The 16349-nt window shown below is 46.3% G+C and overlaps 1 protein-coding gene across 3 annotated transcripts in view; it reads left to right on the top strand.

The window, feature by feature from the left end:
• The window catches only part of OIT3 (oncoprotein induced transcript 3), a 28966-nt gene that overhangs the window by 7742 nt on the left and 4875 nt on the right, over positions 1-16349 (top strand). For all 3 annotated transcript variants that reach the window (XM_065639437.1, XM_065639438.1, XM_065639439.1), the window contains exons 2-7: positions 1090-1464; positions 1923-2033; positions 5473-5595; positions 8497-8619; positions 13296-13456; positions 14110-14525. In XM_065639437.1, coding sequence (XP_065495509.1) covers positions 1221-1464; positions 1923-2033; positions 5473-5595; positions 8497-8619; positions 13296-13456; positions 14110-14525 — 1178 coding nt within the window. In that variant the 5' untranslated portion in view covers positions 1090-1220. The remainder of the gene's footprint in view (positions 1-1089; positions 1465-1922; positions 2034-5472; positions 5596-8496; positions 8620-13295; positions 13457-14109; positions 14526-16349) is intronic.

The raw sequence follows: 16349 nt of genomic DNA on the forward strand, positions 1-16349 counted from the left end.
GAGGTGGCAACATCACACAAAACCACAATAGATAGTGTGAATTGTAGAGATAATTAATATTTGGCAGAGAAGGAACTGGGGGACAGAGTCTCTGAAGGAGGCCAGGGCACATCTAAGTGGATCTATAAGTACAGGGGGCTGCCACCTCTCTCACTGGCCCTGCTGCAGGTTTTGAGTTACAGCGCTTTCATCTCACATTGGTATAAATGTGCTGGAGGAGAGGCAGTGGAGAACAAAACCCCAGGTAAATGGAGTTGGGTGTCTTTCTCCTACCTCACCTCCCTAAGCATACAGTCTTGGTTAGAGACAGCCTGCTGCTGTAGATCAACTTCATTGTGACCTGGGATAGCAGTTCTTATATTTAGCTGTTTAAAATTGTGCCCTGAATTGAGTAGGACCTGATAAATTATGCTTAGAGATGACTTACAGTTATATAGGACTCTAATAACTGAAATGGAATATTTTCTCTCTGTGCACCTTGAATGTAGCATTCCTGTTGCATGTCTTGCAGCTCATATTTTAAATGATGCTTTGCAAGGTTGTCTCCGACTTGTCGTTATAGCAACTTAACAGTAAGGGTGACCATGGACTATGGATGGATTTTTAGAAAGGCTGCATAACCTCTTTGAAGTCTGATCATCTTCTCCAAGGCATGTGGGAGAGTTACCAGTAGTTCAGGACGGGCTTGCAGTTGCTCAGTTAGCACCTGACCAAAGGGTGGATGTCCTAGGCTTGATCCAGTGCTCCTAGGTCATATTTCCTACAGAAAAATCACCCTCTGGACCTCAGGTTTATTTATATGGTATTTTTCCCCCCGTCATACTCTACAGCAGCTAAACAGTGAGTCAGCTGCATAATGTTATAAGAGCTCTGTTAATTTACTTTTTCTTCCAAGACATTTAAGCTGAGCTGTCAAAATTTTCCATAAGGCAATTAGCTCGTATCGCTGTTTCTCCCCATGGATCTCTATCACAATGATTCTCTTAAGAATAGAAAAAGAAATTGTTGTGAGTTCCTTGCAATTATCAGTCAACAACTTGATTTGATATCTACCAGATGTTCTCTCTCATCTCTTGTCGCACGTCTCAGCCCTGGACCCCTGCTCTGCCTACATCAGCCTGAACGAGCCCTGGAGGAACACGGATCATCAGATAAATGGTTCCCACGGCCAGCCAACTTGCGACAGTCAAATCAACGGGGAGTGGTATCGCTTCACTGGCATGGCTGGTGATGCCATGCCTACCTTCTGCATCCCGGAGAACCACTGTGGCACCCACGCTCCCATTTGGCTGAATGGCAGCCACCCGCGAGAGTCGGATGGCATCGTCCCACGCCAAGCCTGTGCCAGCTTCAACGGGAACTGCTGCCTTTGGAATACCACGATTGACGTCAAGGCGTGTCCGGGCGGGTACTACGTGTATCACTTAACCAAGCCGAGCGTTTGTTTCCATGCGTACTGTGGTCGTAAGTAACTGCTGAGATCCCTTTTCTGAAACCCCTTTGCAGAGAACATCCACAAACCTGAGAGAGGTGGTGACTGGTTTCTGCCTTTCTCGCCCCAAATTGTGTCAGGTGATGCAGTGCAGGTGCTGGCCTGTCTATAATGGATCGATTCACCTCCATGAATTCTGGCCTTTGTTCAGCCAGCAGAAAACTCCTGTAGCTGACCTGGCCGCAGTGATTTAATGCTCTCTGTGGGCCCTGTGGTTTGTCTTGGCATGCTACCAAAGCCAAAATTTGCATCTCTGACTTACAGTAATTAAACTAGATTGTTTCTCATCAGCTTCAGTGGTTCAGCTTTCCTAATGTGGGCTAGATCTGTAACTGATGGACTCAACACGGGGTGAAGCTGATGGTACAAATACAGCATATTCGGTGCATGCTCAGTGGTTTGTGCTGACAGCATTCTTGTCGTGCCCTAGATTTTTATGACATCTGTGATGTGGTGGATTGCCAGGGCTCCTGTCTGGACACTAGTGACTGCACATGTTCCCTGGGGACAACACTAGGACCTGATGGACAGACGTGTCTTGGTAAGGATGGAAATAACTTGTGTCAGTTACTGATACTTGCTTTCCGCTTTGTTTCATTGCTCTGCTGTCTTACAAAGCAGTAGAAAAAAGGAAAAGTATCCTGAGAGTTTTTCCCCCTTGCTGCCTAGGACAGGTTCTTTGATTCCGTGACTGGCTCTGGCTCTCCCCGCAGGGTGGGCTGTGACATTGCATGGCTGAATACATTTGGGTGCCTCTGGAGACACATGTGGTCAGAGGCCAGGTTTGCTTTCTGCATGGGCCAGCTGCTGAAGACAGCCGCTTCACTGTCACAGCAGAGTCCCTGCAAGATCGTGGTACAGCCTCGTTGATATTCAGGAAAGGCTGTGCAGTCTGTCATTAGAGATTTCCTCTTAGCTGCTCTGTCAAATGCCTCTTTCCTCCAAGAAAAGTTTTGCTGGCCGGCATAAGGCTGTGCACTGAGCTTTGCCATACTTACTGCCCTCGTGGGATGTTGTCCAGGGCCTGGGGTTTGAGGAGAGCCAAAGGATTGCAGGTCACAGCACAGCCTCAGTGGTTTTGGGCAGCATGACAAGGTCCTATTCACGGGGCTGGGGAGGGGTGGCAGTTGGGGAGCTGCAGAGCCACACTGATGGGTAGGAAGAGGTGGCATGGAGGGAGGAAGGGGTGCTATTGTTTCGGGGAAGTGGGATCTCGTCTTCAAGGCTTGATTTGGTGGAGAAGTTGAGAGCAGAGTTGTGCCTGTGGGCTGCGTGGCAGATGAGTTTCTTCCATGTGGACTATAGCTGACAAAGCAGGCGTGGGTCGTTTCTTTCTTCACACTCCTTCACTTGAGTCTGTGGGCATCAGGGTAGGGGCCACAGTCATTACAGTCTGTGGAGAGGGCAGCCTGACCCTGCTGCAGATTTACACTTGCTCACACGGATTCTACAGAATGGTTTTGCTAAAGCTGCTCCACATCTCTGCAGCCGAGTGGCTGGCCTAGCTCTCTCAGCTAACTAAAAGCATTTATTGGCTGCTTCTCTGTAAGACTTCTAGGCACAGAAGTGCCCTTGACAAGCACCAGCACTCAGTAAATGTGTGGCAGGCTCGCAGGAAAGGATTTCCTGCAGCAGGGAGGCATGCAGGGTTCCTGAGTCCTGAGCCTGCATGTGCTGGAGCTGCCTTCATCTCCCCATGGCCAGGCCAGGCAGGATTTGTGCACTCTTCTTAATAACCTGATGGGCCAACACCTCAGCTGTAATAATCACACTGATTTACTTGCCTCTCTTGTTGTATGGCTCACTCATCTTTCTGTTGTGCTGTGTAATTGCACAGTCACATTTCTGAGAGCAACCATGTCAGCCTCCCAGAGAAACTGAACACATCTGTATTAGCTTTTCCTATGCCTTTCCTATAGGGAGAAGAGAATATTCTGCCTTTCCCAGCTTATCCCAAGGCAGGGGCTGATGATGCTGCAGTAACATTAAGAAGCTCTGTCTATGAACCCTCCCCGTGCTTGGCTGACTTCTCTTCAGTACGTTATATGCTTTGAATCCCGGAGCAAAACTGCTGATCCTAACTTATATTCTCATTTGCAAACTTACTTAGGGGTTAGATTAGGTCTTTGAATTTCTGTCATGGATCCACCAACTCAGTCATCGTCTTTGACCTCTTGAATACCTGCATCCATGTTGGACTAAGCCATGTTTACAATGGGTTCAGCACTCTCTTAACCCAGTCTTAAGACAACCAGCCTGTGTCCCAGAAGTGCTGGTTGTCACTGGTGAGGAAGAGCAGAAGTAGATCTGCTGTGTGTTGTAGAGCTTGGAGGACCAGGCAGGTGCATCGCTGGGTACAGCCCTTGATGAAGCTGAGCTCCAGGACCTTCTAACAGCATCTCTGTGCCTTTGCCAGTAGCCCTTTCCCTCCTCACCCTCTGTTTTTAAGCAGCGTTAGTTTTATTGTTAGCAGGGAAAGTTTTCACATCTGTGAAAAGGGAAGTGTCTCTGTGTGTCTCCTGGACGTGCTTTCTGACTCCCAAAGCAGGGTACTAGCCATTTCTTTTGCTAAAAATAGTCAATTCACGTCGCTTGTGGAAAAAGATGACACCACCAGCTGCAAGCTGCAGGTACTGTGTATGTGTGGGACCACTTAAAACTAAGAGAGCTCATCTCTGACCTGTCTCTTAAAACGATATTTTTCTTTTTTCTTGGTTTTAAGCTGCTGACTTCTAGTCAATGGTAATTTCTAAGCTGTTTTGGTGAAACCACATGTGAAACTTGATGGATAACCTCAGCATTCTGGCCTAAGAGAAATCATTAGTTTTGTGGCTCAGTGATAGCAATGATTCTCCCTTCCTCTCTATTTGATTCACTCTTTGCACACAGAGATTAAATCAGGTTGAAGAACGAGAACCTCAGAGAACACAGTATCTTCAAAAAAAAAAAGGGTGGACAGACATAGAGGAGCTTTAGCCTTTAGAACAGAGAAAATTAGGAGGAGTTTTCAGAGCTTTACCAAGAGATTCAAAAGCATCTAGTGTGCTGCTTTCTCAGTAAAGATCCTCAGCACCCCGGAGTGCTGTAATCTAGAGCTGAATGCAGCCAGCACAGAAACGTGACACAGGTGCTATCCATGGATAAATGGCTTTAGGTTATAAAAACTCAGTCCAGGCCTATTACAAGGTCATTCTGCAACCTTTATCCAGAGTCAGCTCCAGAAAGCCTGGGATGCCAGCTCAGGCACTGCTCTTTCTTCTGAGCTTCTGAGGCAGGAGCCACAGCTCTGTGAAGGGTGCAGAGCAGAGGGGGCTGTTGTGAGGCAGCGAGGAGCAGAGTCCTCAGAGGGAGTAGCTCAGAACGGAGCTCTTTGTCTCCTCTTTGGTAGTGTCTGAGCAGCTCATGGTTGTGGTGGCCTGTGGAGCACCAGCGCCCAGGTTAGGTCTCACTGTGGCGAGCTGACATTTCTCTTCTGCAAGAACCACCTGAGCTTTCTGGGACAGGGAGCAGACCTGGGGCAAGAAGCTGAAACAATGAAATTCCTCACGACATGACTTTTCTCTGGGAAGCTTCATGAGGTTCTTTAAAATGTTTTGGTTTGATTTCAGCTTTGTTTATATGTTTACAGCTGTTTTTCATTCTTGCGTCTTTATTTTGAAATAAGAATTGAGTCATCTAAAATTGCTGTAGGATAGTTGGCCACATTTAGCAGTAGTGATACAAAAATAGATAAGCTTTGGTTTTGACTGATTCTGCTATTTGCCTGGTTTTACACGCAGTGAAGTCAGGTTAACTTCATTTTAATGTCTTTGTGAGTGGAGTGCGGAATAGTTTAGGATGAGAAGTGGGATTACTCATCTCTGTTGCCCTGATCCATGTTACGAGGCCAGGAAAGCCAGTCCACGGTCTGATCAGCCCCTTTTTGCCAGCCCTGTCTTTACTAGGGGATCACGTTCTGACAGTGTGGGATTTTCTTGCAGATGAAAATGAATGTGAGCAGAACAACGGAGGCTGCAGTGAATTTTGTGTTAACCTGAAGAACTCCTACCGCTGTGAGTGCGGGATCGGGCGCACGCTGGGAAGTGACGGGAAAACCTGTGAAGGTGAGGTTTCAGCTATCACAGTCTGCTGGAAACTATATACATCATTTCACTTCCCTTGCAGCGCTGGTTCTCTCTTGGCTCCTTGCAGCTGGGATTAAATGTCACTCATATCACTCCTGTGCTTGCCAGTGGGGTTGTTACTGAAATACTGTAATTGAGCAGAGAGGACTGTCCTCGTTGTTCTCTCTGCCTTGTTCATTCCTGTTAGGATTTGCTTGTATTTATCTCCATGGGGGCAGAGGCAGTAGTGGATCCAAAAGATTGGTTGTCCAGACAGAACTGGTTATTGCTGGAGATGCTGGGATTTGGTTCTGGGGATCCGTATGATAGTTGTGCGGAGGCAGGTTTAGCACTGCTGGGTTTTGACAGTGGGCATTACGTGTGGGGTAAAGCCAAGACATTAGACTATAGTATGAGGGTCGTTTACCCTCCTGGAATAGAGATTGAGGAGAGGGGGTGCCAGTCTGTAGACAGAAGCTAGATTGGAGATTAGCGCTGCATTTTGACTGTTTGCAAGTAGTTAGTTGTGGGCTCTGCCGTGTGCAGCTGCTACGGTTACTCCCAGTGGTGGCACAGCCAGGTTGAAAACCCTTCTTGAGTTTAGAGTGGAAGCTTAGCAGGGGCTTAAAGACCAAATTATAGGTCCGATCTGTTGTCACTAACAATGTATGAACATCTTCAAGCAGAAATATGAAAACCCAGCAAAAATTGACTCATGCCTGATGTTTCCTGTTGTCAGCTCTGAAGAGCACCGTGGCCCCTCCCAGGCAAAGCTGCTCTGTGGCATATTCATAGATACTGTGGTGCCTCAGACTAGAGTAATAGCTACAGCTGTGCCTCACCTTTGAGCTACCCGTTGTCAGAACCGAATACATTTGCAGCCTGTGTGCAGCCTCACGTTAGCTGCTGTGTGGTAGACATCCGTGGTGCAGGGAGAGAGAGGGATTGCTGTTGTATTTTTGGGCTGGACTCCACTCTTCTTCATAGTTCACTGACAGATGGCTCCAAGCTGCAGGTTTGGTCCCTGTTTTCCCCCTCTGTGATACCAAAGCACGTTTCATCTCGTGTCTGTGAAAATCTCCTGTCTGAGCTTTCTTAATAGAACATCAGTCATGCAGACACTTCCCTGGGGAAAGCTGCTGTGCAGAGCGCTCCTGAAGGACTTGTTGTGTGGGGCCAAAAGTGATCTGTGGGCTTTGTCCCTTCCACATCCAGCACTGAGCTGGAGGATTGTCACGTAACCAGCTGTGCTACGTGACAGTTTTTTTTCCTGAGGACTGCACTCTTCTGACAGGGCTGGAATAGTCTGCGCTTGGAAACTCGTTTATTTCTGCTGTTCCTGCAGTTGGATTTCAGGGCCTTTGATATATCATTTAATTTCCCCTTCCGTAAGAAGAATGGTGCTTTTCCCAAATTTAACACTGCTGCTGGGGATCTTTACAATCTTGTTAGTGAGTTTTATTTCTAAAGATGTGTCCTCAGCTTTGTGAACCATTAGAGTATATGATTTACTTGTGAGCCACCTGACAGCTGTTGCTACAAAGAACAAATGCAAGAGCTTTAGCTTGATGATGTGAGCTTGTGAGGCTTAGTAGGGTTAAAAGTATCTCAAAATTTCCCTTGCAATGCTTCACCCACTACTTTGACTCTTGTGGAGTGTTCAGGCTGTTGTTTTCCATGCAATGTGCAGCGTTGAGTATGGGATTTTCATTCTTTTCTTTATATTTCAGTGAAAACCACACAGTCATTTCTGATGGCTGGCTGAGGGAGAAATATTTTTTTATTTATGTTATATGTACTATTGTTTCATTGAGAACATCTAGCACTACTCATCATCCCAAACGGTTAAAAAAAAGTAGTGAAGGTTATTTAAAAACAACCTGTTATTTTCTTTATAACAGAAAGCCAACAACAACTGGAAATGACCTTACTTGCCTTAGATTTTCAAATCTTCAGAATGTATCTGGATGACCTTTCAGGTTCTTTTCTGCAGCTGTAGTGGCTAGGAATTTTTTACATGAAAAGTCACATCCTCAGAGAAATGCCTCACCTGAACAGAAAATATGTAAGAAAAGACACGACAAATCCTTCTATTGGCTGCACTGCCCTCTCTCCTCTGCACTTTAGAACTGAGGAAAATTAGGAAGGGAATCAACCTTACCCTGTGAACTTGTGTTATTCTGTCCCTGTGATAATGCGCCTCAGGGCAGACAGCCTCTAAGCCTAAAACTCACAAACTAACAGAATTCCTGCTAAACAAAGCCCTACCACCAGAGTTTCATCCTCAGCCTGCAAAGGTGGGATGCAGGAATCCAGTACCTCCACCTCCATCCCAGCTGGGAAGCCCACAGACCAAGAGTGTGTCATCTTCTCTCTGGTCTTCCCTGGTGGGGATAGGAGCTGCTGCCTGCAAACCTCTCCTCCCCAAGACACCTCCCCTGAAAATCCCAGGGCTTTAATTCAGGTGATGACTATAAGACTGAGTATGGTTTCGCATGGTAGAAGTTTTAAGAGGATTTTTCACCCACCTTTTGAAATAAGAAACTATATAAAAACTTAGTTTAAGTGGATGTTTCAGGAGTCAGAAAAGTCCAAGCTGAAGATTGCCTATTCAGCCACTTTATGTATGCGAGCTATAGCCCGTGATTTAATTTGGTAAGCTTTTTCACAGAATTCCCTGTAAACTTCATGGCGAAATGACAAACATGGGAAATTGTACAGTTAAAAATAGGTTTCCGGCGCATTTTCTTGGAAGCAAGCTTTCACTGCGCTGTTGCCTTTGAGGTCTGTGGTGGTCACAGTGTTTGTTAGTCAGCCAGGAGTATATGCTGGAGCCTGCGTAGCTGCCGCGCAGCTGCCGGCGGAACAGAATGTGCTGATTTTCCTTTGGTTTTTTTTCAGAAATTGAAGGCTGTCACAATAACAATGGAGGCTGCAGTCATACCTGCATTGAAGTGGAAGACAGATACCAGTGTGAATGCCCAAGGGGGCTTGTTCTGTCGGAAGACAACCACACTTGCCAAGGTAGGTCAACAAAATCTCTCGGACAGCTTCTGTCCCCTGGACATCAAAAGTATATCTGAAGGAACTTTTCTTCATGTTTTTATTGTGTTATCTTAGTCTGTCCTTTCCAGTTTGGTTAATGGAGTTTTGTCATTAATGACAGATCGTCCAAAACCGAGAGCCTGGGGACATTGCTCTTTTTATCACACACGAGAACAGAGACACAGGACCCAGCTGGATGCATCTTGCATCACAGACGCTTTTGGCAGTATTCACTTACAATTAAGATTGCTTAACATCTCCTATTGCTCTGATTCAGCTGTGTATGCCTTTGCCGGATTTATGGTATTGGAACTGAAATTTTCCATGCTTCAAACTGGGCTTTTAAAATTTCAACTGAAGTGGTTCAGTCCCTTCCAAGAATGGGGGTTAGAGAGGCCCTTTTCCCCAGGTATCTCTGTAGCCCTTCCATTAACCATTCCTATGTCTTGAATTGTTTCTGATACTAGGTGTTTCTGCTTTCCCTTGGAAAAGTGCCCAGGGTAGCATCTGAAAATTGACTGTTGCTTCTGCTGCAGAGAGGGAAAGGCAACATTATCCTTGGAAGACCTTCCATCAGAACTTTACTCCATTCCTGTATGCAGGGCGTCCTTCTTGCCTTCTCACTTGCACCTATAGCGTGCACACAGAATAAAAATGTTCCCTGGTTTCGGTTGCAAGAGCTGAGTGAATTTCTTTTCCAAGTACATCCGGGCTCCTAGGGGACAGTTTAGCTCAGTAGCAGTGAGTGCAAGGAGTAGAGGATCAGTGAAAAGTTCCTGATGGCATTGAGAGTTAAGCAGAAGATCTGTAGCTCCTCATGTAATGACTTCTTACAGTCCTGGTCTTGCACCTGAGGTTCTTCTGGGTCTCATAATCCCACAGCTAACTAAGCCCTGCTGAGGTGCTGAAAGCAAAGGTCTTACAGAGAAGATGCTGAAGGGACATTGAGTAAAAACTGTGTGTTGAAGAGAGCTATGTGGGCATGCGAAAAGCAGACAGGTGTAATTCTCTCTGGTGGGCCTCATCTGACTTGCCTGGCCACTTCTTGGACCTGTCAGGCTCAGCACAAAGCTGGAGGAGACGTGGTCCTGTCCTGGTAGAGACAGACCTCATAGCTCTCTGCTTGTATTCTGCCGTGGTGGGCCCGTGAAGAATGTGTGTGCTTGCTTTCAGACATCTCCATGGGAACTTGCTCATGGGCTGGACTCAGGCCATAGCCAGGGCAGGATCTAAGATGCAATTAAAGGGAACCTGTCATGGGCTAATTCACTCGGGCTTTAGATAATACCAATGAGCTGGTGTTACCTGGTGTGCTCAGAATCTCCCGTGGTCTGATGTGTTACAGAATGCCCAGACATCAGTGAGAGGAACAGATCCAGACTTTCTGGTGGCCAACAGGGCAGATATGCCTCAGAGAGGAGGTCGGAATGGTTCTACTTGATGATATTTCTGCTTTTTAAGCTTTTTAGAAATGCAGGGTGCTGTTTTCAGGGGTGAGCACGGCACACTTGGGGTTTGGTAGTGCTTGCTGCTCCAGCAGAGCCCGGTGAGGAGGAGGAGATGAAGATTTCCAAGAGCTGTGATTATACTTACCGATTGAAGGTCTGATTGATGGATATGGGCCAAAAAAGAGCAATGTTCTTCAATCCTGGCTCCCTGAGGCAACCCCAGCAGGGTTAGAAGGCCATGCATTTCCCAGCCAGTGTTTCTCCTTCTTCTGAGGCTGCTAATGAGAGCAGCAGCACGGCCGGGTGCCAAGCTGGGGCTCGGGATATGGCATCTCATAAAGCAAGATTGCTTAAATTTATGTCCCCACGCAGTGGTCTGCAATTTTGAGCAGATATGACAGAATATATCTGGAACTGTACCACACAATTTTTTATGGCATCTAATCAGGTTTATAGTGATACAATTAACAATGCAGGGCAGGCACGGCTGCCTGAAGCAATTGGATCTGCAGCTTATCAACCACCCCCTGCACTGTCTCTACCTTCAGAACAAACATTAATCATCTTCCACAAGAAATCACATCCTTGGCTACAATTTTCTCACAAAGATACCAGCCAAGGAAATGTTTGGAATTTTGCAGACCACCCTAGTACCCCACCTCTTTCTGAAATGTGATGGTGAACTGCTTTTCTCCCCTCTCCCATGCTCAAGCCTTGTGTGCAGCCAAGCAGGGTACAATGGTGTATTTATTTGTGTTTGTAGCAGTGGTTCGGAGCTCCCCAGCCCCAGAGAGCCTGTTCTGCTGAGCAGTCTGTACAAAAAGAGAAGCCCTGCTCCAAGCATCTGTGCTTTGAAAGGCCAAGGAAGGAGCCACAGCCTGGACTAGGAACATGGTGCCAGTAACAGCAGACAGCAAAATGAGTGGTGGACTTGCAGGCATTGGTGCAGAGCAGAGTTTAAAGCGGTAATGAGGAGGCTTTCCCAGCACTTAGGGATGCTCTGCAGTGTATGAGGGTGAAGAACTGAAACATTCAACTAGCAGAGACATGGGTGAGACCCTCGGGAGCCGCACAGGCTGGGGTGAGCCCAAGGCAGGGATACAAGAGATGGCGGCTGGCAGCAAGGCAGGAGAGTGCGGCTCTCTGAAGGGATGCAGGAAGTTGTAATTAAAAGAAGATTCCTGGGTGTCCAGGATAACTAATTTCTGCCAGACATCTCAGTCCTGGCAGTCAGGACCTCGTCACTTCCCCCGGAATAACATGTTTACATATAATCATGGCTACCATGCCAGCTGCTTTTCAGCTCTCCCTGCAATGCTGCTGCAGCCTGTCTTGGTGGCATCAGGCCTGCCGGGTGCTGAACCATGCAGTCTCTCTGCTTGCAGCACCGCTGTTAAATTGGTAGAACTGAAGCACTGTTCTCGGTATTGATTACTCGTCTGTGTACAAATGTCTAGCGTGGTTTGAATTGAATTACCAGTTACTCTGAGACAGTCGGTATAAGGAGCTTCCCAGAGTGTTTTCCCAAATAGTGATGAGTTGGCTTGAAACAAAATTGGATCTGCTCACAGGTTTCATTGCTTGTTTCTGTGCCCAGGTGGTGGAGTGCACACAGACAACTCCTGCAGTGCCAAGAGCAGAGGTTAAGTAGGTGTCTCCTCTTTCTTCCCCTTTGTGCCAATCAAAAAAATCTAGAAACAGAGATAGCCTGAAGTAAATTCATCCTGAACTTTGGAGAATTGCAGTTGGGATCCAAATTCTCTTGCCCTGAATTACACTTTTATAAAAACGTTACATTTTTTTATTCATCAAGAAGTCACTAAAATGGTGAAGCTTTAAATCCAAATTGAACCAATCCATTCTCCAAAGGATATTAATCTCTGCATTGCACCGTCTTCTCAAAGTCCCTTTGTTTCTTTATGAGCTTTGCCATTTGACATGGCTCGGTTATTCCCACTCGCCTTCTACTGCGGATGAAGGAAAAGTTAAGGTAATTCTTTAATTTTCTGTTCTAACCCAGCAATGTCATTATGAGAGCACATTGCTTTGGGCACACTGCATGCATTTTAGCATATCACCTTGAAAAGATCAACTTTTAATAAAAAAGACTCCCTGCAGGTACACAGTAGCTGATATAAATATTATATTTTAGCTGGGACATGATAAATTTTTAAGGGGGGCAAAACACGTGTTTTAGCAGCGTGCCTTGTATCCAAGATCTAGAATCCTGCATTACATAATTAACTTGACCGAAACTAAGGGAAGGCAGATGATATGAATGTCAAGGATTGAGACTGTAATTAATTTTAGGAAAAACCTTGGGGAACTACGATATTTGCAAAAAGTTTTGTCATGTGATTTTAAAATATGATAAATGGAAATTCTGGAGGGGGGGTGTTTTTCCGGCTGAGAAGATACCAGAATATATTCACTAGTACACTTGTCCTGTATCTAACTGAATAGATATGTGTACACCCAAGGAAAAAAAATATATATAAATTACTTTTTTATTGAGGATTATTCCTTCTTTCCTTTTTCATTTTGTCCAATCTGTGTTTTGTCTGCTTCTTATGTAATGGAATTCATTTTTTAAAAGTTCACATGGAGATCTGTAATAAAATTCAAAGGTTGGAAGGAGGTTGGAATGAGTGAGCTAATTGCATTTGTTTGTCAGAGCTGGGTTTATTGCTTATAAAAATATTATTATGGTATTTTGAGGTGCTTCCATTTTAACTTGGCATCTATATGGATTTACTCTGCTTTGTTTTGACATGTTCTGGCTTTGATGTCAAACCTGATAAAGGGTCTTAAAAAATGGCTTTGCCTGGAGTGTTGTGAATTTGATATCCATACGTGGGAAAGGCTCTTCCCAGGACACAGCAGTGGAAGAGATATCAATCAAACCTCTGCTGAGTATTAAGTATAGCTGGAAATACTGTGTAGCTAAGTGTCTGCTGCAAGTATAGCTGTCATCATCATTGTCTTTTGTGGCATCGCTGTGCCAGGAGAGTTTGGGGCAATGTTTGTGTTGTGTAGTGGGAATGTAAGATAGGTAGTTAGATTACTGTGCTTAGATAGTACCTTAAAGGTAGCATATGACTGCACTTTCTTTCCCCTCACAGTAATTGGTATAGCCCTTCCCTACTTCCCTGATACTCCCTCATAGCTGTGTAGCACAGACTGTTATTCTGGGGACTTTTCTCGTAGTTCCAGTGCTGTGCAAGTCCAGCTCTATTGAGGTGAGCATCCCGAAGGACCTGGTTGGAGGCCTGGACCTTTCCCTCATCAACACTTCGTGCAAAGGAGTATCCAATGGCACTCACGTCAACATCCATTTCTCCTTGAAGTCCTGCGGCACTGTTGTAGATGTATGTATACCCACTGCTGTCTTTTCTCTTGGGGTCTCTCTCAGATTTGGGGACTTGGCTATGGCCTATTTGGGGAATAAAGCTGATTGAGCTGTACCATCAAAGCAGTTTCCTACGTTGCCGTGCAGCTGGCCGCAGACTAGACCTGGGGTGGCATCCCAAAGTAGGAGAGCCTGTTCCATCTCCTCTCTGGTGGTGTGTGCCTGTCAGTATGGGTACTGCTTTCTGCTCACCCAGCACTTCACAGAGGCAACTTCACTGTCTTTCTGGTGCAGAAAGCACAAGTGGTGTCACTCTTCACCCTCATGTGGAGACAGAATCTGGTTCCCAGCTAATGTTTGAAAAGTTATACTGGCAACTGGTCAGGAACCGGAGAACTCATCTTAGCAGATGAGTAGCAACTGGAAGCAAATTCCTCTGCTTCATGCAGAAGTACAGTGCATCAAAGTTGACAGCAAACTGATAGAGGCCCTTAGGTTGTAGGTAAGGGTGAGCATCATTCTGGTCGCAGCATATGAATTCACAAGCTGTACTTTCAGTGGCTAGTTTATGTCTGAGCTTCCTGGACAAGGTAAACTTGACTGCTAGTCTGAACTCAGAGACGTCTTTCTCAGTGATCTCACCTTTCCCTTAAACTCCTTTCTTTGCTGCAGGTAATAAATGATAAAATCATTGCCACCAATCTGGTGACTGGCTTGCCAAAGCAGACTCCAGGAAGCAACGGGGACATCATTGTCCGCACCAGCAAGCTGCTGATCCCAGTGACCTGTGAGTTCCCACGCCGGTACACCATCTCCGAAGGTTATGTGCCCAACCTCAAGAACTCCCCCTTGGAAATCATGAGCCGCAACCAAGGCATCTTTCCCTTCACTCTTGAGATCTTCAAAGACAAAGACTTTGATGAACCTTACAGGGGTGCTCCTCCCACCCTCAAGCTTCGGGACTCTCTGTACTTTGGGATCGAACCCTTGGTGCATGTCAGTGGACTGGAGACACTGGTTGAGAGCTGCTTTGCCACTCCCACCTCCAAAATCGATGAGATCCTGAAGTACTACCTGATTCAAGATGGGTGAGTTCACTGTTCCCTCCCTTGCTGGCTGTTAGATGGGAACTGGCAGGGAGGCTAAGTCGCATTGTCTGTGTGATGCAGGAAACGCTATAGCTTCTCTACGGCAGCCTGTCTGCTGTGTTTCTAGCGACAACCAGCAGCCAGGCCATTGAGCTGAAACCCGCTCTCCCATTCAGAAGTGATTGGGAGAAACAGTGGGAGGCGGTGAAACAGGTTACTCTGAGCGCGGCCTTTACAGGACATATTTCCCTGTAACTAGGCTTGTGGATAATTGAGTTGGCTCCAGTAGAAAATATATCCTTCCTGATGTCCTCTCTGCCAGCCTGCAGAGTGCCAAACCAATCGGCATAGCCCCCCGATGGCTCTGTGCCACTGCCGCGCAGCCGCTGCAGCAACTGGAGCAAGTTTCTTAATTTTCTCATAATGGCTTTATTATAACATGAGCCAGAAGACTCTATGGCTGGTCCTGGCTGGAGATGCAGGAGCTCCCCTTGCTTTTCTCTCTCTCTGATGCCTGTCAATGCAGCAAGCTTAGGGTCCCTCAGTTCGGCTGTAATTTTCTGAGGCGTTTGGTTTTAGTGATCTTTCCAGGATACGCTAGTAAAAAAACTCAGGGGGGATCTGTGGGTTCAGTGTAACGGGTTTTGTGTCAGAGATTTGGGGCACATTGCTGTGGGCTCTGCTGTGATTCCGAAGATGAGCCCTGTTTTCAGACACTTGATGGGTGCTAACATGACAGTGCCACAGTGTAATGTTGCTGTGGAGCATTTACATCCAGCAGTGCCTGGCAGCTTAACCAGACAATGCTGTGGGAATTGGGAACCAGTCTGCTGCCCTCTAGGGAGGAAACTCCAGCCACAGTAATATCTAAGACATACCGAAGTGTCAGAGCCCAACAGTCAAGGGACTGGGCTCATATAAGTCCTGTGTTCAGTCTGCCAAACCATCTAATGAGGACAACTATTATCTCCTCAGCTGCCAGGCTGTCATCCACCGTTACAGCTGGTGCTGACAAGTGCTACGTGATTGTCTCGTAGCAAAAGGGTTCTGCAGAGTACAGTACACAAAAATACTCTTTTCATTTCCTTATGACAAAGCTTTCGGCATTTGCTTGCTTTCCCTCCTTCCTAGGCTGCAGTTCTGTTCCTGGCATTTCTGGGGTTTATAAGCAGATCTGTAATGGAAGGATTGATGTATGGACTCCCTGGCTTGGCTGTTCCTGTGGACTCTGTAAAGAGTCAAGGCTCCAAACATTCATTCACTTCCCACCTTGAGTGAAAATGATGGGATTCAAACCAGTGGCCAAAACCTGAGCTGAAAGGAAAAGGCAAAAAATGTCATATATTGAATTTACCGCAGCACTACTCAGAGGATTTACAGCACCAGCAGCCCCTTTGGTACCATTATCCTGCAGAGGGCATTAAAACTTCGCTGACGGGAGAAGTGGGCTGGAGCCTCATTCCTCCTGCTCTGCTCTCCAGCCATCACTGCAGCCCCAGTGTCCCCAGACATGCCGGCCCCCCTGATCCGTGCTGTATTTAAATGGATCCACTCACTTAGACCAAAGGCTGATGATCTGCTATTCAGCTAACTGGAGTTCGTTCTCTGTGTGCTCGCAGCAATTAAAAAGTAAAATTAGCTGAGTACACTGCTGATTTCTCCCTGTTCCAAACAGTTCTGTAATAACCCAGTTTCTTTCTATCAACCCAGGCCCAAAAGCCCAAGGCAATAAAGATGGGATTTTTAAATCAGTTTGATTATGTAGCATCAGACCTGCAGGAGTTAACTGGAGCTCCCAGAGGTAAACACTGTTTAAATTTGAGG

Source organism: Caloenas nicobarica, chromosome 7 (assembly GCF_036013445.1).
Source record: "Caloenas nicobarica isolate bCalNic1 chromosome 7, bCalNic1.hap1, whole genome shotgun sequence".
Lineage (NCBI taxonomy): Eukaryota > Metazoa > Chordata > Aves > Columbiformes > Columbidae > Caloenas > Caloenas nicobarica.